The sequence below is a fragment of the Artemia sp. Qi Xiang Cuo genome, chromosome 14 (genome assembly GCF_049724085.1).
Source record: "Artemia sp. Qi Xiang Cuo chromosome 14, ASM4972408v1, whole genome shotgun sequence".
NCBI classification, from domain to species: Eukaryota; Metazoa; Arthropoda; class Branchiopoda; order Anostraca; family Artemiidae; genus Artemia; species Artemia sp. Qi Xiang Cuo.
Window position 1 is genome coordinate 37,150,088 of NC_142807.1, and position 24,009 is coordinate 37,174,096.

Genomic DNA, 24,009 nt, shown 5'->3' on the forward strand with positions numbered 1-24,009 from the left:
GCTATAATTTTAAGGCATTCCAAAATTTCAGAAATCTTTTGACACACTTTGTACCTTCACAGTTTATCACAGTCATTTCCATTGTGTTCTAAAACAAGTTTAAAGATTCATTGTAACATTGCACAACTGCGAGCCCGTTCCAACTTCCATAATTTTTAGTCGTGAAAATGTTCTGATAAATTTTTAATCAGGTATGTCAAATGTATGGGTCGCGCATAACTCGTTAATAATGGTTAGGTGCCCATAAAGACTGGTAATTATAATTACTATTTATGATTTTGTACGATTTCTGTGTACTTAGGTTATATGCTCATGGTTTATTTTGCTCATGGTAATATATTAGCTTATATATATTGAAAATTAATAACAAAGGAACTTGACATGTCTAGTTAATATTATTCAGCCAGTGACGTCAATCCACGAAAATCTAGGGGGGAGGGGCAAATGTGTTTGTCAATATCCACAGGGATGTAATTTTTTTCAGTTTTCTTCCAATTAAACTACCATAAAATGTATTTTTCAATAGAAATGCTCCCAAAAAGGGATTTTTCAAAACCTAGGGGAGAGGCAAAAAATCTTGAGGGCATAGGTTCCCCTACCCGCGTCCCAAATTGACGCCACTTTTTAAACCTATAGAGAATAGTGTGTATGTTTTCATTAGAAAAGAAAGTGAAGACTACTTTTGGTTGTTTTCTAATAGGATACCAGTCCTATTACCGATTTAGATGAAATGGCGTACCAGCTATCGAAGAAGATTTACGTGTGTCGACACTTTTAGCCAATCTAATTTCTAGCAGAAATGTTTTCCCGCAAAACAATATAGAAAAGATGATTTTTTTGGGCATTTGGCAACTATTCCATAAGAAACTATTCCTCGATCCGTCTAGAAATAATCCTGGACATTGCCTTAATCTTGAAAAGTATTGGCAGCATCTTAAATTAACAGAACAGTTAAAAAAACCTGAAGTATATTCACTAGTTTGAGTTCAACCTCCGTCATCTTACCATTACATTTCCATCTGAGTATTGGTTAGTCCGAACCTCGGTTCCGTCTGATAAAGTAGGGAAAACTGCATCGTTAGCAAGGTGTCGACGAGTTAGACGGCCTGGTACAATATGGTATGACAAGATGCGTTTCAAGTAAAATCTGTCGTGACTCAATTGTTGTACTATGGCTGCGGGTAGCATTGAGAACGCAGCATTTGTTGGAGCGAAGACAGTCCAGGGGCCTATAATGAGAATTGCGATAGTAAGTTCAGTGCATCACAAGTGCGTGCATAGCTCAATATGGTAGAGACAATAACGAAAAAAGAATATTATAAAACAATAAAAAAAATATTGATTGACTAATAGATTTACTATAGTGAATTAAAACATGATTAACAGATTGTTTGAAAAATATTCTTAAAATTTCCAAAAAACTGGTTCAAGATGCAATTATCCCTTTAACATCTATTTCTAAATCTCTCTTCAGAGAGTGATATAGCATATTCCTTTCAGCATAATAATGAAATAAAACAAAAGTAAAGTTATCTTCTCGAAAATACGTTCGTGCTGTACGAATTAAACATATAGTATGTGTTGGCCTTAGGGTCCTTCATCCTGAGATAGCATCATAGTCGTAGCAATTCTTGTTTCGTTATTCAATTTACTATTCTACAGTTTATTTTCCTGAATCCTTCAAAAAGAAAGAAAAAGGGGAAAAGTCGAGAAAAGGTTAACCTTTTGTGAATTTCCATAACAGTTTGATTTAAAAGGAACCGGAAAAAAAGACGCAAGCAAGTTTTTCATTTAACCATGAATGAATGATTTTATTCAGTGACTAAACCCGTACAGAGTATTTCACAATCTAATCTACAAAATATAGCATAAAATATCAAAAACTGAGAAACACAAGCAAAATACTAAACACCACACAGAAATAAGAAAAAGGAAAAACAATAAGTTGACAACATTTATTAGCACTTAAAATTACCTAAAAGAAGGAAAAAAATATTATACAATTTTTCTCTCTTCTAATTGTTTGGTTGAAGTATTCGAAAATGGCATGCCGAGCCTTTTTAGTCACCCAGATAACATTAATATTAAAGGTATTAGAGTAAGAAAAATCTTATATTCTATATTGCATTTCAGTTCTTTCATTTTCAAAAAAATTACACTCAAACAGATAATAATATAAAGTCTCCTCGTCACCACAATCACAATTGGAACAATCGCTTTTATTAATTCTACATAAAAATGAATTTAATTTACAGTGACCAGTTACAATTTGTGTCAGCTTATACTTAGGAGTAATTTTTGTGACTTGAAGAAGGTCAGTATGATCAGGAAAAAACTGAAGGGTCCAGGGCTTAACAGCTTGGCAGAATAACTCATATCATATCTTATGTCGGTTTTTGCGTAAACTTTTCAGGATTTCAATTATAGTATGAGAAGTAGAAAAGGAATTACTAAATATAAAATTTACTTGCGAGTCCGTATAATGTGAATGATCATTTAAATTATAATTATTTAAGCTATTGGGGGTGGCCAGTAATCAGGCCTTCCTCTCTTTAGATATCTGGTGAGAGAACGGATTCCAAGTCACATATCCATTTGTAAAAAAAAACTAAATAACAGTAAACTAGGAAGAAGTTTCATATGTGCATACACGTTTAATGAGAAAAAAAATGACAAGAAAAGCTTCAAGCACATGAATTTTCATCATGTGATCAAACTGTAAAAGTACATTGTGAGCAAGTTGAAAGCATAAAAAATATTTTTATAAGGAATACACTGTTGAAGACTTCTCAAATGTTGAGCATGTTATCCATGTGTTTGCTGAAGTAACAAACAGTTCATGGTAATGAACGATAAAGCAAGAGTAACCCCTGTCAATATTAACGAAATTAAAAGTTCGTGGTAACGAACTGTAAGTAAGGAGCAACGCGGCTCTTGCTTAAGTAACCAAAACTCTAAAAGCCAAGTTTTGATAGCAATAGACACATCAAAAGAATTGACGTATTATGCTGATTCCAAATATGTAAGATTCATCAAGTTTAGTGTCAGCCATCAAAAGCTGACGAAAATTTGCCTGATTTTTGAAAAGGGGGAAGCATCACCTAAAAGCCAAGGAATGTTATTGAAAATCACACCATGAGATTCTGCGTATCAGAGAACTCTACTGTAGAGGTTTCAAGCTCCCATCTACAAAAATGATGAACTTGGTGTTTTTTGGAAGAAGAAAGATCACGGATGCAAGTTTATTTGTTGTTGTTTTTTTCCCAGTGATGATCGTATCGAACGTAGAATATCAGACTAGGGATCATCCGAATGGAAATTAAAAGTTATAGTTCCCTTTTTAAGTGACCAAAAAGATTGGAGGGCAGCTACCCCCTCCCTCCCATGCCCCTCTTTCCCCCAAAGTCGTCCGATTATAAATTTGAGAGAGCCCTATTGTTAAGCATAATTGAAAGGTCCAATAATGATGCATTTCGGGATAGCATGACCCCCTCCCCCTGACCCTGGAGAAAGGACAGCAAGTTGGGAAATTTGCCCATACTGTTAATATATAGCATTGTCATTAGGATGAACAGGCTACTTATTGCTCAGTATTAGTGCATTTGACTAGAGATCGTTAGGTCACCGGTTCAAATCCGGTTTCCCCCTTTTGTTCTCGGGAAAACAAATGAAGAGCTATGACATTGAATTCTAACAATAAATAATTAAAATTTTTATTAAATAGTTCATGGTAACGAACTGTATGCAAAGAAAGACTCGGCTCAATAGTACTTTAGTCCTAAGGTTCAAAATTCGGAATATGGGGCAGCACCGGAACTATCTGAAGGACATCCGAAGGGTCTAAGCATAAAAAATATTAGAATACTGAGCAGGTATCATCTAAAGTAGAGGAAATTCGGAAACACGAGGAGACAGAACTTACTTTCTTTTTAATAGTAAGGATTTTTCATTGCTTAAAATTCAACTTGAATTAGAAAAAAACTAGTCTTCGATTTTTAACACGTATAGCTTTAATTCTGTGGACCTATGAACAACTATATCTTTAGATCACTGTTTCAATTTTTTACTTTTTATACAGGTCCTGTTGTTTTTGCAACCCTAATAGTTATGCCCTAATGCAGCTAAAGTAATATCCTTTTAATGCAAGATTGGGCAATTTTTCTTAAATCTTCCAGACTAGACGATCGGATCCAACATCGGTTGCAATAAAATGCGTTTTCCTCTTTATCTTTTTTTCTTTATTTGTGTCACTTTTAAAAACGAGGAAATACTAACCTTCCTGATCAACTAGGTCTTTTAGTCCAGAAGCACCAAGAAATTTTGCGAAAATGGTGAGGTTTTGCTGTCCAACTGCTCCATAAACCGTTGACGGCATCTTTTTTGGTTTATTTTTCTGTGAAGGCCTCATTATGGTGACAGGGGGAAGGATTTCTGCTTCTGGTTCGGTAGTAAAAATCTGTGAATCGTAATCTCCAAAACCAAAATCTTCTCTCTGTGCTAAATTTTCTATAAATATAACATAGTGTGTTAGTGTGAGAGACCAGTTTTGAATATAGTTATTTAGGGGTTCTTTTTCCTTGTAAACGATTTTTTTTCCAAATTCTTTTCTTCATCCATCAGTTGACAGTATTAAGTTCACAGAAGCATTTTAAAGTCAATATTACTAGGACATTACTTGTATCTTCTTTTTGTATGTCTCTATCCGTTAATTATTATTGCAAATAATAAAGGCTTTTAGGGCACCAAAATAATTTTACTCATAAAGTTCAAATGCCTATTATTTACCTGAAAAGTACTTATTTGTGATAAAATTATTTAGATATATGAATCGATTGCTCTATTAATAGGTTTCTTTTTCAAAACCTTTTTTTGCTATATATTTTATGTTAGTTTCTTTGATACTGTTTGAAGAAACAACGAACTAATGGGGAATTCATAAATTAAGAAATACTCTATACAGCCACAAGCTAACAAAAAAGTTAAATTCACATTTCAACGTTAAAAAAAAGTCTTAGGCAAAAAAGATCACGAAAGGTAAAAAAAGTGAAAATTAGAGCTCAAACTACGTCACAAAGAAGAAAAATAAATAAACAAGACACAACAAAAAAGTGACCATAAATAAAACTAGGAAGAAAAATGAAAAGACACGAAGGAGAGATTTCAATTCTTTTCAGCTTTATAAGTTAATCTTATGGGGGAGACAAAAGTCAGACTAGTCAAAAGGCTACCAATTAAATAACCTTTACTTGGCCTTTAGACCTTTTACAGCTATCGCCCATGAACTCTTTACTAAAAGTAGTTTTTCGTGTATTCTCCTGAAACAACGAATTAATTCCGAAGTTTCTTTATTATTTTCATTAAACAGCCCCCAGAGGAAAATAAAATTTCATTATTTAAGAAAATAATTCTGAGCAAGTTACGCTTCTCGGCTCGAAGGGGTTGATCTGAACTTTCAAAAGGTTTATTTTTGGTCCTGAACTTTCTTAGAGGTTAAACTTTTTATTAAGTTTTCTTAAGCGTTAAAACCAGAACTTCCAATTTCTCAAATAAGCTTTGTAATAAGGACTATAAGAAATCAATAAGAAACTATTATATAAAATAGGAATCTTATAAGAAGTATCCCAAAACATGAAGATTTGATAAATAGTAGTTGCTTTGAGGGTCGCCTGATCCCAAAAGCAGCATGATAATGATAATTGTAATAGTTAAATTGCGAAAAACAAAATATACGGTTGATGATAACTGCTGCTTTAACTGTTCTAATTTCTAACTAATATACAACCCGTCAAAGGTTGAAACTATTGATCGCTTTTTTTCCATTATAATCTAAAATATATACTTTTCAGGGCTATCGGCGTTCATACCCCTACAACTCAAAACCATTTGAAACATTTTTTTAAGAGCTAGATCGTACCCGTTCATTTAAAATATTCCATTAACATTTATTGAATGCTATTTCTTGAATGTTATTATTGAATGACTGAATGTTATAATGCTTGAATTTTTATTAACAAAGCTTAAAACGTCCTCGGGGGGACTCGGTCGTCTTTAGCTCTTGTCCATTTCACCAGTGTTCATTACGTCAGTTACCTTACTTTTCGTCTCTTTGTTTGATTTTTACTTGAAATAAAAGGGGGCAGAAATTTATAGCCATAATCTAGGGGAGCGTCAGCAATTTATTGCAGGGATAGGGGATGTAACGTATTGTTTTCCCAGAAAAAAAGGCACACAAATTGAAAAAAGAACCTTTTTTGCTATCAGCGAATCCCAAAACAGGTGCTGGCGTGAAAAATGCATCTTCAAAAATAGCCAGAGTAGATGTCACCACTAGATTCTCTTTCTTGTTCTTCAGTAAAAATTCTGCTTGAGGAAGTTGAAGAAGGTTTGGTACAAGATGTATCACACCATTGGTTGCTGTTATATCCTTATCAATGACGTCTACCCCGTTAAACTTCAGAGAACCTGCAATTTGAACACTGAATATTTAATAATAAGGTAACGAGTTTTTATTTAAGGGAGTATCACAGCAAAAACCCTGTTCACTATTAAAAAGTAAAAGGTGCTACACGAAATCAATCAATCATATCTCCCATCCAAATGTGCTTTGATTGAGACTGACCTATATCCAAAATGGAAAAACGGTTTAGGGGTTTCTTGTCATAGTGATCTTACGACCATTTAGGGCCAAACGAAAAGCAGGTCGTCTTCAATTGGTGTTGGTGAATGTAAGGAAAGATTTAAAGGAACTTCTTGGGAGGGTGCAAACAAGGGAGGCTTTGAATAGACTGGGACGGAAGAGAAGTGTGCGTAGCTGTGTTTGCCTCACGCGGCTTGGTGCTACAGTGCGTTGTTAGTAGTAGTAGTAAGTATTTTCGAAGACCACACTGCCTTTCCATGACGTAAAAATAACAGTTTAATAGGGATACATCCTTTTATTAGTCAGTGAAAACTGACAAAATCTTTAGATATTCCGGTCACATACACAGTGACCGCAATCATATTTATATACTTGTGTGTCAAATCATCCCCATACATACAACATAGGTGACGGTGTATATGATTCAAATGTCCAGAGATTTTGTCATTGTTTTCACTGTCTAATAAAAGGATTTTCCCTGTTAAACTGTTATTTGTATTAGTAGCAGTAATGTTCTTGTGACGTAAGTTGGAGTGAAAGTTTATTAACAAATCTGGAGCGTCTTGCCAAACTTATGGCGAGTAATCAAAAGAAGGCTACAAAAGTAAGTCACTGAGGTCAAAAATAATCTCTAAGCAATTGAGAAGGAACATTTTATCCCATACAACTTTCTCACAAATATGTTTATTAGACAAACCTTTGAATTTTCTATGGCTGCTTGCGTTTAAGCACTTGTCAGAAAAGAAAGTATCAATTCAAGGTCACCTCAAATATTTATCTAGTACGACAATGTGCAGAAACTGGTTCTGCAGCCGGAATTGGCACTTTGACATTATTCGTCTCCCAATTTATCTCTGGTATTCCATACTCTACTTCACATAATGTTTGTTTGGGAAAATCCAAACGGCCTTGACGAGCAGTAATGGTTTCGGTCTCAGCATAGCTACATTTCAAGGAATCTTGAGGTAGAACAGTTTGATTTTAGTAGAGTCAATCCTGATAGAACGTAATAGTAACTAATTTGAGGTTAAGCAATTTTACAGTTTTTTTTCTTTTCATTTTATCTTCTATGCCAAAAAATTTTTCCAAAAATTTTCAATTAAGATACCATTTATTTTTCGAATGATGTCCAGAAAAGAGAAAAAAAAACAGGTTTTAAGAAAATATTTGAGAATTACTTTTTTGGTTAAACTTCAGGATTCTGTAAAACTGTTATAAACCTGATAAAGAAGAAGACACCATCCGTTGTTGTAATAGAACGCAGTGACTGCTACACGACGAGGACCAATAACAGAGAGTGAAAAGGGGAAATTCCAAAAGGACTTGGGACCCCAAAAAGTTGGCAATACAATTATTTTCAATTGATATAAATGAGAACATTTGTTTATAGTTCTATACTTGTTAGGGGATACACTAAAAGTGTTTGCCCAATACTTCGGCACAAAAATGAGTCCATGTCCTTCAGTCTGTAAAAAAAAAGAGAAAAAAAAAGAAAAATATGTCTTATAACTGTCACTTGACAAGGTTTCGTACTTTTTTCGTGTTTTTTGATGGGACACATTTGGGTCCCAAAGATGAGTCAAAACCGAAACACTTTATCAACAGACCTAAATACAACGTAGAGCCGCTAGTCAGCTCTCATAGTTTCCATTGTGACCTATTTATGTAAAATTAAATTGAGATGTATGTTATAGTGATAACTAAAATGGCTATAAGGGTAAGCTCAGGCACACGAGTATTACGGGACTCCTTCATCTTCTTTTTTTTTGTAATTGCCAGTCTCATTAGATCCATTGGCTCAAATAGACTTTCTTTTTGGCCTTCTTAGAGCCGCTTATGGTTCAACAATACACTCGTGAGCTCAGCAATTTGATAGCTAGTATTTCACAAAGGCTCATTTTTGTAGGAGGACACTTTAACACTGGAAATTTTATTCAATCGAGGAAATGAAAAAACGAAAAACCAGTTGTTGTTTAGGAACCAGTGGGAAACGAAGCTGGCAGTCTCATGGGATCAGTGGCGGATCCAGGGGGAGGGCTAGGGGGTGCACGCCCCCCTAACGTAGTCTAAAGTAGTGTAATTTACTTAACTAACGCAAGTTTGCGTTAAATAAACTTGCTCCTAACACACCTTTATAGGATAAACCTATTTTGCCCCCCCCCTAAAAAAAAATTCTGGTTCCGTCCCTGCATGGGATCCACAGGCTCGAATGGACTTTTTCTTTTTCGGTCTTCTAAGAGACTCTTATGGCTTGACGATACAACTATGGTCTGAACGCTTCTATGGTTGGTCTTCCCTAAGTTACGCACTTTTATAGAAGGACATATTTATACTTAAAGGGCTGGGCACACGTACCTGATTTCAGGAACCAATTTCAGCATTAGTGGACAAACGATAGCGGTAAGAAAAATTTGTTGAAAGGAAAATTTATTTCGCGAGATTTTCGAAACAAAAAATCATGGACACAAATATGTCAACTGGAGTTTATTAATAGTTGCTTGATTGTCTCAGCTTAGTTCTAAGTTTAGTTCTCAGCTCAGTAGCGGGATCTTTCGCCACAGACATCTCTGGCTGACTATTTCTTTGTATCCCTATTTTTTGTGATGATCATGATTAAAATCGGCGCTGATTTTGAAAATCGGCACCGAAAACTAGAACATTTTTCAAGCTCAAATCGACGCCGATTTCTTTTAAAATTGGCGCTGATTTGGAAATCAGTTCCCAAAATCAGCTACGTGTGCCCAACCCTTAAGCTATTATTGGTCGATGAAATCAAGGATTCTTTAAATATTTTTCTTTATAAGTCTAGACGTAGTTACTCAGTAGATTGATTGGCTTTATCCGGTTGGCTCAAGGATATGGACTAACGGTCTATTTTTTTCACTATAATGACCGGATATTTGTTATCCAAATGACATCTATGTAATATTTAGAATGTATTTTATAAAGAAGAAAAATCAGCTAAAATTTAGTTCCACTTGCAATTAAGAGGGTCAACATAATCCAGTATGCGTAAACGTACCATAAAGCTTTAGCCGATAGAGCTGAAAAGAGCAATATAATACAGAGCAGGAATAATCACATCAAATATTAAATTAAAGCACTATTAAAAAGAAAATTAGTTTTTTTAGACCTTATTGTCAAGCGGGTTTGATCTTGATGATTTTTCTGGTTAATTGAAATTTGATCAAAATGAGTGTTGTCTAATTCTTAGTAACTTCTCATTCAGAAAGAATTAAAGATTGAATTAGAAAATAAGCTTGGCTGTTTTAGATGCCTAAGTTTCAAATATCATTATTGAACACTAAAATATGTTCCGTTTTAGTTACTAAAATATAACTTGTAATCAAAAAATAAATATTTTGTTGTTTCAAAATAATTCCACTTACCATTTTGGTATTCACATACAACCATTCTTCCATTTATAGTAAAGAGACTTTTTTTACTCTTACAGGCCTCCGAAAATAGTACCCCTGGTATAATATGGCCATTTATTATGTTATTTACTTCTCTTGAATTCTTTAACAAATCATCCCAAGCCACGTTAGCTTCATCAAATGCAGAGTCCATTGGAGCAATCACAGTTATAGGTGTAGCTACGAAACAAAGCATATATAAAAAATGGTGCATACTAAAAAAAGAATAAAAATTAGCAATACACGTTATCAGAAAGTGCAAGGTCTAAGTGATCTACTGTATTAAAAGGGACCACCTGGAAATTATCTAGAAATTATCCAAAATTAAATGAAAGAAAGAGAAGAGGTGCTTTAGTCAAAAAATTTTTCCTTCTACTTGAAGCTTGGACAAGAAGGGGCAAAAGGTTATAATATGGAAGATTAAACCTTCCTCATTCAGAGGAGGATAAAACCCCAAGACTATCATTGGTCTACGCCACTTATTTCTTACGAAAAATGTCTAGCAAAAAGACTTAAAGAATGTAAGGAATAATATGTCTTATTCTAAAATATTCACTAGCAGTAAAAATAGGATCTTATCCTTTTTCGTAAGTACTGCTACGAAGTTTTTTTTTTAGTTTTCTTCAACACACTAAAGTTTCCTAGATGTAAACCATTCAAAAGTTCTAGGTAATCCAAGATAATCTTATTTGGCAAATACATACAAAAAATTATTGTTATTACTACCAAGAAAACCTCTAAGGGCTTGTTGGCAGCAGTTGGGAGTTTTCTATTCTACATATTCTAAAAACACTATTTTATATTATTCTACATGGCAATAATACTCAATTCACAAATAAACAACAACTATCCTACTTACATGAAACACACACATAATTACTATTCTTTTGCAAGGAAAAATCTTTTCGCTGTGGCCTTGAAGGTTACCAGATGATTTGCATTTCGTATCTCAACCGGTACTATACCCCCATACGCAGGGACCCAAATTTCGTATTACAAAAGAAGCTCAAGTCGTTTTTCTAAATTGATGTACTAGATTTGATGCTCCTCGTGTACTGTGACTATGGAGATCACTACTAAGGGAAAAAATATTTTCGAAAAAAGATGGAAATATATGACTAAGATAATTACATGTGAAAAATACTAACTTGATAATCTCTAGTTTTTGAAATATTAAGAAGTTGATTCTTAATGTAACATTCAATAATATTGTGAGTCATAAATATTTTAGATGAAAAAAGCTTGACAGCTTCATTTTGAATTTTCTGAATTTTTTATAGCATGACACAAAATTACTTGCTCATATAGAATAACCATAGGAAATATATGGGTAAAAAAATAGTAAAATAAATTGATCTAAGACTTTTATTTGAAACTAAGTTAGAGTTCAGCAAAAAGCGCAAAAGAACAATTATCAAACATTTCATTTTTGGAAAACTATAATTTTCGTGAACTTATCCATATTATCACGGTTGCAGCGACAGCTGAAAACTGGTAAAGGGCGAACCACGGCCCATAGTAACTAAAAGCTTAAAACATATATAGACTCGGAAATGTACACAGTTTTTCAAAGTGACGCAAGTAAAAAAGGCAAATTTTTCAAAAAGAAGTAAGAATCGCTGTTTACATTAGCCTTTCGTCATCAAAACCGTTATATTTCAGTTTTTGAGATTCAAAATGCATTACATATATTTTTTAAAATTAAAATTTATAGGGATCAAGATTGCAGCAGTAGCTGCCACCAAGTAAAAAGTGAACAACGACCCGCACTACCCGAAAAGAAATGTCTTTTCTTTCTACCCGAAAAGAAACTGTATTTTACATAAATTTAATGATATACAAAAGACAGTAAGCAATACATTACAAATGTATTTGCTGAATAAGGTCTGGTGAACAAATATATTTGCTGAATAACTATGCTTTTGGTGATGACATAACTCTCAATAGTCTTTGGGAAAAGGGCTGTAAGTTGCACAATTATGGTCCTACAAGAACAAATGGATTGAATTCGATCATCAGCCGACGTAGTTCAGTTACTAGCGCAATACATTACATGGACTCGTGGTTCGTAAAGGGTGAACCACGACCCATAGTAACTAAGAGGGTACAATCTCTTTATATAGGCCTTTCTAAAAATTAAAGTTGGGTTATTGCTAATGAAATAAAATAAAATAGGATGACTATATAATAGTTTAGAACAAATTTGTGCTATATATTTGCACACTAGGGGTGGGTGGGGGGCAAAGCATTGCATATATTAAATACGTAACCTAACCTAGGTACCTTTTTCCCCATCTAAATGCCAAAAAACCACAGTTTAATATCGTATACGCAATTAAAACCACGCTAGACAAAGTATTTCTCTGAGCGGTGTCTTAATCATCTTGTAAAAACGTCTTTCCGAGTTTTCCAAAGCGCGTCTGCTGGTTGACTGTGGCATTTAATGCTGAACTTCCTTAGAGAGGCCCATATAAAGGGATTGTACCACTAAAAGCTTAAAACGTATTTTTCAAAAAAAAACTGTCTAGCGAGGAAAAATTTACTTTTATAACTGAATTAGGAATGTTAAATATTGTTTCGCTAAATCTTAATAGTAAAATGTTAATCTGGAAAGAAATCTGTTGGAGTTGCGAAAAAGAGCCTGTAACCTGGGGAAAATGGCCTTAGATCGAAAGGAAGTGCACTATTAAGGTCGCCACCTTCGAAATCCCTTCACAGGAGAGCTACAGCCGTTTTTGTATATGAAGCGTTTATTGTCTGTTTTTTTATTTCTTTTTATATTTCGTATATAGTGGGCACTGGAGCATCATAGCTAACTGTCTAAGAGATTATTTGAAATCTAATTTATATCTACGCGTTTCCTTATAATTTGATTAAGACACGTTTTGCCTTATTATTAGCTTAAGCTACAGCTGAGACTGGGGTTTTGTATCAGTAAAGGGTTCATTGACTTGTAATTTGTCCTCCTAAGCCTAAAAATCATGTTTTAAATTTTTTCAAGAGCGCGCTGCCTTTCTATGACGAAATAAATAAGAGTTTCAATAGGAATAAGTCCATGGGACCGATATGGGGATATATGGGGATGATAAACCCAAAGACATTTGTACCTATAAATTCAGAACATTTCGTTTACAATCAGAGGAAGAAGAAGATTGTGCCAACTTCATTAAGAATTTAACGTTAATTTAAGAAGAATTAAGGAACTATAAATTCAGAATCATTTCGTTTAGAATGAAGAAGATTGTGCCAACTTTATTAAGACTTCAATATAAATTTAATCAAGATTAAGGAACTCAAGACTTAGAATGAACCCAGCTAATGAACCTTCTAAGCCAATAGACCGGTAGTATTCTATGACTCGGAAGTTATAATATTTTTTTCTCTATAAATATATTTTGTGTTAATTGTAATACTCTAGTATTTGTGCTGATGATGAAGACTGACTGTGTCTTCAAAATATCCAGAAATTTTTTATTTGTTTTTTACTATCAAATAAAAGGACTTATACCCGTTGAAACTCTTAATTGATTCTGTTTTAAGAACCATTCAGTTTCGGAAATCAGTATTTTAACGAATCCATTCGTAGCATTCCCTTAAAATACACATATTTGGCAATAATTTTAGATTGATCGCATTATTGACATATACAATTCTAAAAAAGCGTAAAAATTAGATGTTTTTTTTTATGCGTAGCGTGCCAGCCCATATCTTGAAGAAATAACTTATCCATATTGCTCCTCCCGTATCCTTCTTTCTAGGAGCATAGCTCAGTTTTGATAAAGTTTTTCTTATGATTCAAAAGGCACCAGTCACCTAGTGGGAAAGATGAACAGGATTTTCAGCATTATTTCCAGACTTTTTGTCAAGTAGTCCTGTTTTCATTCGAGAAGTAATCCTGCCTCATATCTCTGGAGAAAGAAGGATTTTCAGTCCATACCAAGATATTCACGAACATTAATCTGGATCCTTGCCTATGGCTCATGGACGAAAAGGATACAGAATTCTTCTAAGAGGATGACCACCGACTGGCGCGTAGAATATAGCCCATGCAATGGGCCATATTCTCATTCGAGAAGTAACCCTGCTTCATATCTCTGGAGAAAGAATAATTTTCAGCCCATACCAAGATATTCACGAACATTAATCAGTATCTTTGCCTATGGCTCATGGACGAAAAGGATACAGAATTCTTCTAATAGGATGACCACCGACTGGCGCGTAGAATATGGCCCATGCAATGAGGGAAGAATGCTTTAAGGGATCGATTTTCTTTGGTCTTTAGACGTTAGGTTTCACGGGTGGAACACAGGATATATTAGACTGTTGCCTCTTTCACGTCCATCTTAGTTTTATGCTGATCTCTTGCCTCCTCCAAGGACTTATTCATACTTGTTCATTCACGTCACATTTTTCTTATTAGCGCTGCAACGTCAGTCTTTGCACCATCGTCTAGAAACCCAGATGGAGCCGAGGTAGTAGAACCCCTCTCGGAAATTGTTGGCTCTACCCTCCAGTTCAACATCTGGGTCATTCGGGGAGTTTTTTTTTTTTTTTTTTTTTTGTATCACTTTTATTTATTTTTATTGTTCCGGGCTTGCTGATCATAAGACCAGCTTAATTCAATGTGCAAGAAACATCACTGACAATTTTCCGAAGTTCCAGAGACACACTACCAAAGAGACCTTTATCATCTGTGAAGTCAAAGTATGTGAAAGCAATTGGATTGTCATTATTCTGTCTGACCTAGAAATCCTTTAGTACAGAAACCGAACCCATTAGTGCACAGCGAATTCACCATTATCCAATCAATGATGTAGTCGATAATAACGCTACAGATTTATGCAAAAACTTTAAAATAGTTACAAAATAGCAGCTATGTTTAAGATAGTCTAATTTCAGAAAGGTCTTTGCCCAAAATTCATATAAAACGAGAAACATCTATAAAAACAAAAGAGTTTGGTAACCATGCTGAATGCAGTATCTGGCTGCAAGAGATAAGATAATAGATTAAGATCCTCCAGAGCCGTTGGTGGCGCATAGGGCGTCAAAACAACGTTTCAGTTGCTGGGTAATTTTTACAGGGGCAAGTAGCTGCCTATGATTTCAAATGCAGAAAAATGGATACAAAAATGCTCACCTCCTTCGAGGATGTTGATGGTTTGCAGATCAAATGCATCTAAAAATTTCTTGGCATCAAAGTCTCTATCCTTCATGGTTACAGCCACATTGCCCAGAGGAGGGAAGATAATCTGATCCAAAATATGGACGACACCATTCTTAAAATCTAGGTCAGTCTTTGAAATTCTCACGCCATTTACCAAAACAACCTGAAATCGGTGTTTCCAGTTTAGTTGAATAATGCTTGACATCTGTTTTACAATAGTAAATTTCGTTTTGCCATTTTATTCAATTTTGGTGCATTCTTTGTGCGGTTGAAACAGTTATTCATTTGCATTACTTTTTAACTCCTCAACTTTCAACCCAGGATTTAGTTCAAATTTTCGTAGTATTTCATTCATATTTTGTGGCTAATTTTTTTCTTCAATTGAAAATTGCATTTTGCTACAAAACGTTACTAATTCTTCTTATCGGTGATTCGTATCCTTCCATAAAGGTGTTTTATTCATTTTAGCACATTATTTCTGTGGTTGCAACGTTGTATGTGAGCGTTACATTTTATTTTTCTTTCTGTCTTACTTTTTAATTTTCAAGTGTTAGTTCAATTTTCTATGTGTTTCAAACATTAAACATTTCTTCCAATAGTTAGAGTACTGTAGATGATTCAAAAAAATTAAAATAATTCCATCAATATTTAGATTTAAATTAGTACAGGTTTATCTGGATCCACCTAAAATTTTCCGGAAGTAGGCATATTCTTTTGTTTTAAATCATTTTTTTTTTTTTACATTTTTTTTTTCATTTCTTTTTCATTTTTCACTATGCACAACAGAGGTTAATGAAAAATAAAATGTGTACGAATATACTTATTGCACCCTTTTATTCAGAACAGTTGTTTAGACACCCTAAGTAAAGCAAAGTAAATCAAGAGTAAAAAAATATATACACCTAATTAGTTTATTTAACTTTGTATAGTTTTCTTTACGTTTTTCTTGGGTAAGACTAGATAGCTTCCTTTTTTTCTCAGAGATGAAATCGAGTTTTCTCTCTTATCAGCTTCCAACTGTATTTAGACCACAGCATAAATATCATACAGTAAAGAAAATTCTTTTCTTCTCCATTTAAGATTTTTGGACACATTGACCTCACACCTATATTTGTGACTCCACCTTTGAGCGTGAGCAATGATCAATAATTATCAATAGTCATTGCGCGCTGAGATCCAAAGAGAAATTACCCTTTGCGCTCTGTGATGTGTCCCATGCCAGAAACAAATTGTCTTTACTGTATGATATTTATGCTATGATTTGGACTACATGCAGAGCAAAATTGTCACTATTCAAGAGTAATCACAATAGATAATTGAAATGTTGCTATTTTTGTGATGATTAAAGTCTATTTGATGGAAATTGTACGAGGTTAATTAGGCTGAAGATTAGTAGTAAGAATAAGGAGTGTATGAGTGAGATATTCTTATAATAATTGGAGTAAGAATAAGAGAATACATATGTTACTACTTATTCCTGTTACTATATTGTACAATACATGCAAACACGGTTTTGAGCATCCCATTGGAATTCTGCTGAGTGATTACCATATAAATAGAATGCAATAATAAACCAAGAAAATAGTTGATTCCTATGGGAAGAGCGTATCTGAGGAATAAATGGCGTATGTACTGAAGAGTAAAAACAGAATAGAAGTAAAAACAACAGAAGTATCTTATTGGAATTTCTCTTATATAAAAAAAAAGAAAAAAAAAACTGACAACACGCATTTTGTGCACTCGGGCTAATTAAAAATATCGTGCACCTTCTTAGGGCCTAAATTTCAATTATTATGAAGCGGGAAAGAAAAATAAAATACATTCTACGAAAAGCCAGTTTATTCCTTTCAGCTCTACAACTGTTTATTGACACGATAAGATAGTTATTCCAAAAGATCGTTAAAACGAGCCCCGGAGAGCCGAATTCGAACTTTAGAGGCGAAAAAAAAAATAGGATGAAAACATAAGAAAAGTACAAAAAGCAACAACAAACTTAAAACTGGCAAAAGAATACAAAATCGAATTCAGAAAATGAATAAATAATTAATTGATAATTATCCCAAACTTAATCAACTTTTCTGAAAACCTCTTGTCTGAGAATTTCTTGTCTGAGTTCCAACATATTACGGGGTTTTGTTTTTGTAAACTCGTGAATTAGTGTACCGCTCAAGAAAAAAGAAACATTTGATGCTTTGATGCTGACTCCGACACCTCCACACATTCTTATCTATGAAACACCCTGATTGAACTGTAATCATAGAAGGACTTGCATTTTGTATTATTCGAGAATCATAAAAACCCCTCGAAATACCCTAATTCCCACCAACAGCTTATCGGTGATAAGGCAGGCAAGCTGAATTGCATCGGGACCAGATCGTACAAGGATTCACACTGTATGATTGGTGGACGAAAGTTGATCCGTGATACGACCTTTCAAATCCGACGTTCTTTTTGAGACGCAGCACCTGCACAAGCAATAAAAAGAGAGAAACTAGCGGCATGTTTGTAAATTTTTTCCGGTATTTTGTCGCTAAGAATCTACTCAGCTTTATTTTTGTTTTCTGTATCTTTTAAATATTTTCTGTTTAACCAAGGAGTATATTTACTAGTTTTGATGGTTTTGGTCTACTTCTAGAGTGCAATCTTAAAACTCTTCTTGTCGCCGTACTCTTTTTGCAAAATTTTGAAAGAAATTCTAGCACATCCTTGTATCAAGTATTCTACCAGCAAGGTCGTATCCAAGCTTTTTGTTTAGGGGAGAGGTATTTTTCTTGGGGGGGGGGGGGTTCACGAAAAAATAACTTTTAAAAAGCAATCAAACATTAGTTTATATGCATTTTTGTTACTTGTTTACCGGTCGGACACCGCCTTCTCCTCCCGGATACAGTCTTGACTACCAGCTACATAAAACCTTAAAAACACAGCATTTCAAGACAAAAGACATGCCCAGCGGCTCCAAAATAAGTTCAACCATTTAAAAAAAAGTTTTATCCCTTTAAAAAGGATAAAGCCATTGGTACCTTATTTTATACACATATAAAGTTTTCAATAGAAAGAAATGAGGTAATAAGAAGCCAAGACAAATTTCTAAGCTTAGAACAAGTAGGAGTCAACACATATAAGAAATAAAGATAAAAACGAAAAGTCAAACTTGACTAACGAAGACGAACCTAAAAAGAACAGAAATTACCATAGATAACAGTGGGGCTTTAACTCCCGCAAAATCTAGTGTCATTGGGCTTCACTGAAGGCACAAATTATTTGGGCAGCGCTATTATTCTTTTTTCTCAATTGAAATGCTGATAAGATTTTCAAAAACAGTAAACATAAAATGATTGCATATATCGTGGGGGTTCATGCAGTTTTACGGTTGCGAAATGATATGTCTTCATCAGTGATTTTTTTTTTTTTTTTTTTTTTTCCCTCAAGATTTTATCTTTACGGTGATCAAGGTATGTAGTTTTAACAGTCAGGTTCTAGTTTCTACTTCAATCTTTCAGTTTTAAGTATATTGTTGTTTTTAAACTTTTTTTGATGTTTTGCCTTGTTTTTATTTTTTGCCCTTCAAACGCAAATTCGAGCCTTCATGATAGCGCTTTTTAAAATAAATATTTATAGATCTATATTGCTTAGTGTGCCGAATTCGTTAAATAAACTTCGATTTTCCAAAAAAAACTGCCTTTCTCAGTTACGGTTTTTTCAGTGTTCGCGTTACTTTTTTTTAGACTTTAGGGAGACTCGATTTTATGCTTCTAAGATTGCGTTAAGCCTAGTTTTTGGAAAGATTGTATCTAGATTCAACATATTTTCTCTAATTCATAGTAAAGTTTTGTAAGTAACCCAATTCAACGAGTGGTTAAACTGAAATAATCAAAGAGAAAACAAAATTACGACTAGTCTAACATTTCTTTTTAGAGAATCGAGTCAGGAGTTACAACCCCATAGACACTAAATTGACTAAAAAAATTTGGTATAATAATTCAGCTATTGAGAAAACTCTTGTACAAATCTTCTAAAGGTTAAGTAAACTTTAAACATTTTATTTAACTTTAACAGCTGTCAGGATTACCATCCTGGCTACAGTCAATTCTTTGAATCGGTTGTGCCACGATCACATTCAGCAGTAGCTGAACAGCTTACTGGGGAAAAAGAACATGTTTAGAAATCTAAAATTTACAGGGGGAAAGCCAAGATTTATTTAGATAAAACTTTTCAGAAGTTGAAATCGACAACTAAAACTATAAAATACAATAAATCATATTGCAAGTATTTGTTAGAGGCTTATCAGGTTTAGAATAAAAGATTTTTCTAAGAAAATATACATCCATTCATCGTTTAATATAATTGAAGTAAAAAAAACATTTTAGTACTTACTTATTATCCTTGACAGGCCAGCTGTAGCTCGAAATACACAGTTGTAGCTCAAAAATATACATTGGAAAAGTCATGGCCATAGTCAAAACCGTATATGAAACGGTAAATTGTTCCCTTTTTTTAATATTTTTTTTTCGGTTAATACTAAACTAATATAATGATTGTATCGTATCACTCTTCCAAAGAACGAGCTAGCTTTTTCATCAACAGGAGCTTCAAGGGGGTTAGAAAGGCCATCTCCCCCCCTCCCCCACGAACTGCATTGCCATTGTAGAAACACCAGGAAAAGTGATTGCGAAACAAAGTTATAGCCAAGACAGTGAATTTGCCCTCCCCTTCCTGGATAGCTGCCTTCACTCCCTAGAAAAACCCTAGCTAAGCCCATGACAGTTGGTTGACTATTTAATTATTGCTTTTTAAACTTGACGCACTACTTTTGTCGACTTTTTAATGAGCTGCCGAAGAGTTTCCCCTGAGAACGACCCAAAGGACCCTGTCCTCCAAAAATTTAAAAGTGTTGGACAGTAAATAAACTTGTGTTCTCTACATTTTCGAACTTCTCCCCCAAATAGGCTCTTCCAAACTTGTATTCTTGCTGACAATGTTTGGCCCTAGACCCATACGGAATACATCAGGCCCTCCCTATTTAGAAAATGTATTGTGGGCTGTGGGCTGTGGGCTACACCTGGTATCCATCATTATTCAATTTGGCTACGCATTATACATTTATAAGTAGCTGAAAAAAAATCCAACGAAATGGTTAAAACTTTATTTTGTATCTGGGAAAAATAACGAAAACATCAAATGTATCCTGTCGTTTGGGGTATGATGATGTTCGTTATGAGAGAGAAGGAAAAAACTAATTCTAAGAGCTTCTAATCGAATCTGGTTAAAAATATCTCTGAGGCCTGCAATGGAATGCTATTTTTTAAAATATTATCATTACTACTGGAGCCTTGTCTGCAAATTTAAGATTTCTATATTGCTAGTAGTTTTAAATCCCAAAGCTTTTCACGCCAAAGAAGCAAAATCCCTATTCCTAAATTTCCTTTGTTCACGACGCCCATCTCAGAACGGTTCACAGCACTTTTCCGGAAAAAATATAACACTAATGTGACAAAAGTATATTTACTAAGGTGGTACAGAAATCACAAGATTATTTCTCATTTTAGACTCTCGACCCTCTAGTGCTGCTTGACAACATCGCTAAGGACCTGAGGACCAATACTCCAAGGAAGATATGTGCCAGTGAACCCCTCACTTATTTTTTTCCAGATTAGAGATTTATAAATATTGTTATGTTATTTATGTTGTGTTTTTCTTATTATTTCCTTGAGGATAATATTATTTATTTTTTTTTACTCCGCATTTATTTTATATTGGGGGTTATAAATAAACTTACTTACTTAGAAGTGTTTGATTTTAATATTTGGAGGTGCAGAATTTTCATAAGAGACTTGCTATAATCATTTAGTATTTAAAGGATTTTTGCGTACCCCATCGTATATGTTGAACCTAATTGGGGATCCTTCCATTGTCTCAAATAGAACATCATTTCCCACTTGAATGTCTTGCTGGTTTTCCTGTGTAACAATGTGGAAAAGGAGCAGTCGTCTCAGCAGCATTGGTCGTAGGTTTAATTCTTCAACTCTTTCGCTAGGCAGATTTTGAAATGCTTCATCACTGGGAGCAAATACCGTATACGGTCCTGCAATAACGACACAAAAGGAAAGATTAGCACAGGGTAAGAAAAGCCAAACCATCTTATAAATTGTATTCAAATTCTTGTTACAAAATTTCAAGCCTTGCATAATTTGTGGTAAAGTCTTACAGAAAAGCTTATAAGGCTTAAATTTTATAAATTTTGTACTTAACTTAGTTGACACAAGATTTATAGTTGACAGAAGGAGGGAGAGAGAAAAAAATCCACACATTTTCTCAGTCTTCCACCTGATCTCATTGATGAAACATATACTATACTCTTCGGATTACATCCATTGTTATACTATGCGGACAAAGTACCCAATTTCGGATTTGTTTTCGTTTTATTCACATCTTAGATAGTCGCTATTTCAGCAATGTTTCTTTCGTTATCTATCTAATATTAATTTCCATCAAGAACACAGTTTTTTTTTGCTATTCTTGCCTCATGGTAAAATACAAAATCTTGCTTGTAATTCATTTCAGTTTTAAAAAGAATAATTTTGCGCCATTACAGTGAAAAATAATCAAACAATTTTTCTAATACATTGGCTATAGACCCTATGCATCAGTCGTGAAACACCTTCTGTTTACGGGAACTTAAGACGATTGTTTATTAAGGAATAAATCCACAACTGATAATATCTGAAAATTAGAAAAAAGAAATATTTAGTTAGTTTTAAGAAATTTAAATATTTTTTCGGCTTCTCTGCCTCTCTTTCGCTCTTTTCTTTATTGCTCTCTTCTTTTCGCCCTTCTTATGTCTTGATGTTGGATGTAAACGTCAACCCTAGAATCGCCTGTGCCTTTCAAGATCGTTTTGCTCTTAGAAAACAAATAAAAGCCAGCAAAGTCGCATAATATGAGGTTTTTGTTACAAATTTTATCAAATAAAACAATAGAACAAAAAATCATTCGTAATAGGAACTGTTAAGTCATCTTGAAACCATGGAAAAAGGTATTTCCATGGCTTGAATATAAACCTTAAGAAATTTGGATAGTATAACGCCGCTTAGAAAAAGTGGTCGAGTAAAATAATAGATGAAGGATCTTTTGGAAAGTTTTAGCCTTTAATGTTTTTTACTATGTAGATCTACGCAACCTCCAAAATTATGAAAACTTATGTCTTAAAAACCTAAGCAAATCTACGAGATAATTTATGAATTTATGAACGGTGAGCGATAAAAGGGCCTACATCTCCTTCATTTGTTTCTTCTACGAATTAGTTTCACGAAAAAAGTTCATTAAAAACAAAAAATATCACCTTTACTCTCAAACCTCGATAGTAAGTTAGCCTTTTCAAGTAAGTTAAGCATTTTAGTGCATTTGTTTTTTCTAAGGACATCCGCCAATGTTTCTTCAGACAACTGAAAACTTTCAGCGAATTCATCTATTTGATTCAGCGGCTCCAATAGATCGTTTTCTCTTGCTTCGGGATCTTCAACAAGCCTAAATTTAAAAAAAAAGATTTTTCTTACTTTATATAATCGGTAACCGTCTGTAAAACTCAACCACTCCCTACTCTGAGAAGAATGATATGATCATATTACCGGAATCGTATATATCTCAGGATAAGTTTTACACTCTGTCAGTTGGTTTCTAGCAACAAAAGAGTGTTTTTTCGTATTTTTTTTCTTGAACGAGAGGATTAAACTGAAACTTTCAGAATTTTTTTTGAAAGATAGGGAGATAGAGGGAACTTAAAATATTATGTCTGAGGAAGGGGATAAAATATTTTTTCTCCTGTTCTCACGAAAGAGTAAACACAACATCCATTTTTTTATATGTGTCGTCCGACAGGCTATATCGTTCGTTCTACGAATGTTTCTGCCACTTAATCATAGTCACAAGCAAAACATCCAACAGTTTGCGAATATTTTTTCACATGCATATCCACATATGTGATGACACACCCCAGTATACACACGCAAATACACAAATATGACTATAGTGACACACAATATACCACAAACACAATCGTGTGAAAAGAATTTATCATAAGACAGAAATTCGAAATATAATCCAACAGCTGTAAAGGGCAGAAAACAACAACAAACAACAATTAAACACAAACGAGCAAAAACTCGCGAAAAGAATGAAGAAAATTGATTGCGCTAATTTTCAAAGAGGAAAATATTTATAAGATAAAAACTAAGACATGATTCAAGAAGTTTTAAGCAATTTAACGGACACAATCCTAGAAAAAGCAGTGGCGTCAATTCACAAAAATTAGGGGGATGTATTTTTCAGAATCTAGGGGGGAAATTTTATTATTTTTCATTTTAGTTTATTCGATGAAATTCCCCAAAAAGGCAATTTTTAACGAAAACATGAAAAATTTAGAAAAGATTTGAAAAAGTATTTTTCGAATCTAGAGAGGAGAAATCTATGAGGGTATACGACCACTCCCCAATTGGCATAATTGCGCAAAAATATCTTAGCTAAAAAAAATGTTGGCTATTGGCATATCAGGCCCTAATTTTGATGCAGAGCCTTAAAGGATGTCGTAAAAATCTGAACTTCAGTTTATTCAACGTCCAGATTAAACACTAAGGTCATCCTTCATCCTTGAAGGATGTCGTAGAAATCTGAACTTCAGTTTATTCAATGTCCAAATTAAACACTAAGGTAGAGAAAATATTGATCCAAATTATTTATATCTGGATTAGTTCACAAAATATCACGAATTAATTAATATTAGTCAACCTCCAAATATA

At 33.9% G+C, this 24,009-nt stretch overlaps 2 protein-coding genes across 2 annotated transcripts in view; one reads left to right on the forward strand and one right to left on the reverse strand.

Annotated features, from left to right (window-relative positions):
* Window positions 1-20,829, forward strand: part of LOC148944419 (mitochondrial S-adenosylmethionine carrier protein) — a 177,131-nt gene extending 156,302 nt beyond the window's left edge. The window contains exon 7 of the transcript XR_016142803.1: window positions 20,764-20,829. The gene's annotated coding sequence lies outside the window, so the exon portion shown is untranslated. The remainder of the gene's footprint in view (window positions 1-20,763) is intronic.
* LOC148944420 (uncharacterized) overlaps window positions 1-24,009 on the reverse strand; it is a 72,204-nt gene that overhangs the window by 9,467 nt on the left and 38,728 nt on the right. Inside the window, exons 8-14 of the mRNA XM_089099731.1 lie at window positions 22,557-22,741; window positions 21,088-21,299; window positions 15,191-15,380; window positions 10,027-10,233; window positions 6,247-6,462; window positions 4,276-4,506; window positions 1,006-1,229 (exon numbers count right to left, since the gene is read on the reverse strand). Coding sequence (XP_088955857.1) covers window positions 1,006-1,229; window positions 4,276-4,506; window positions 6,247-6,462; window positions 10,027-10,233; window positions 15,191-15,380; window positions 21,088-21,299; window positions 22,557-22,741 — 1,465 coding nt within the window. The remainder of the gene's footprint in view (window positions 1-1,005; window positions 1,230-4,275; window positions 4,507-6,246; window positions 6,463-10,026; window positions 10,234-15,190; window positions 15,381-21,087; window positions 21,300-22,556; window positions 22,742-24,009) is intronic.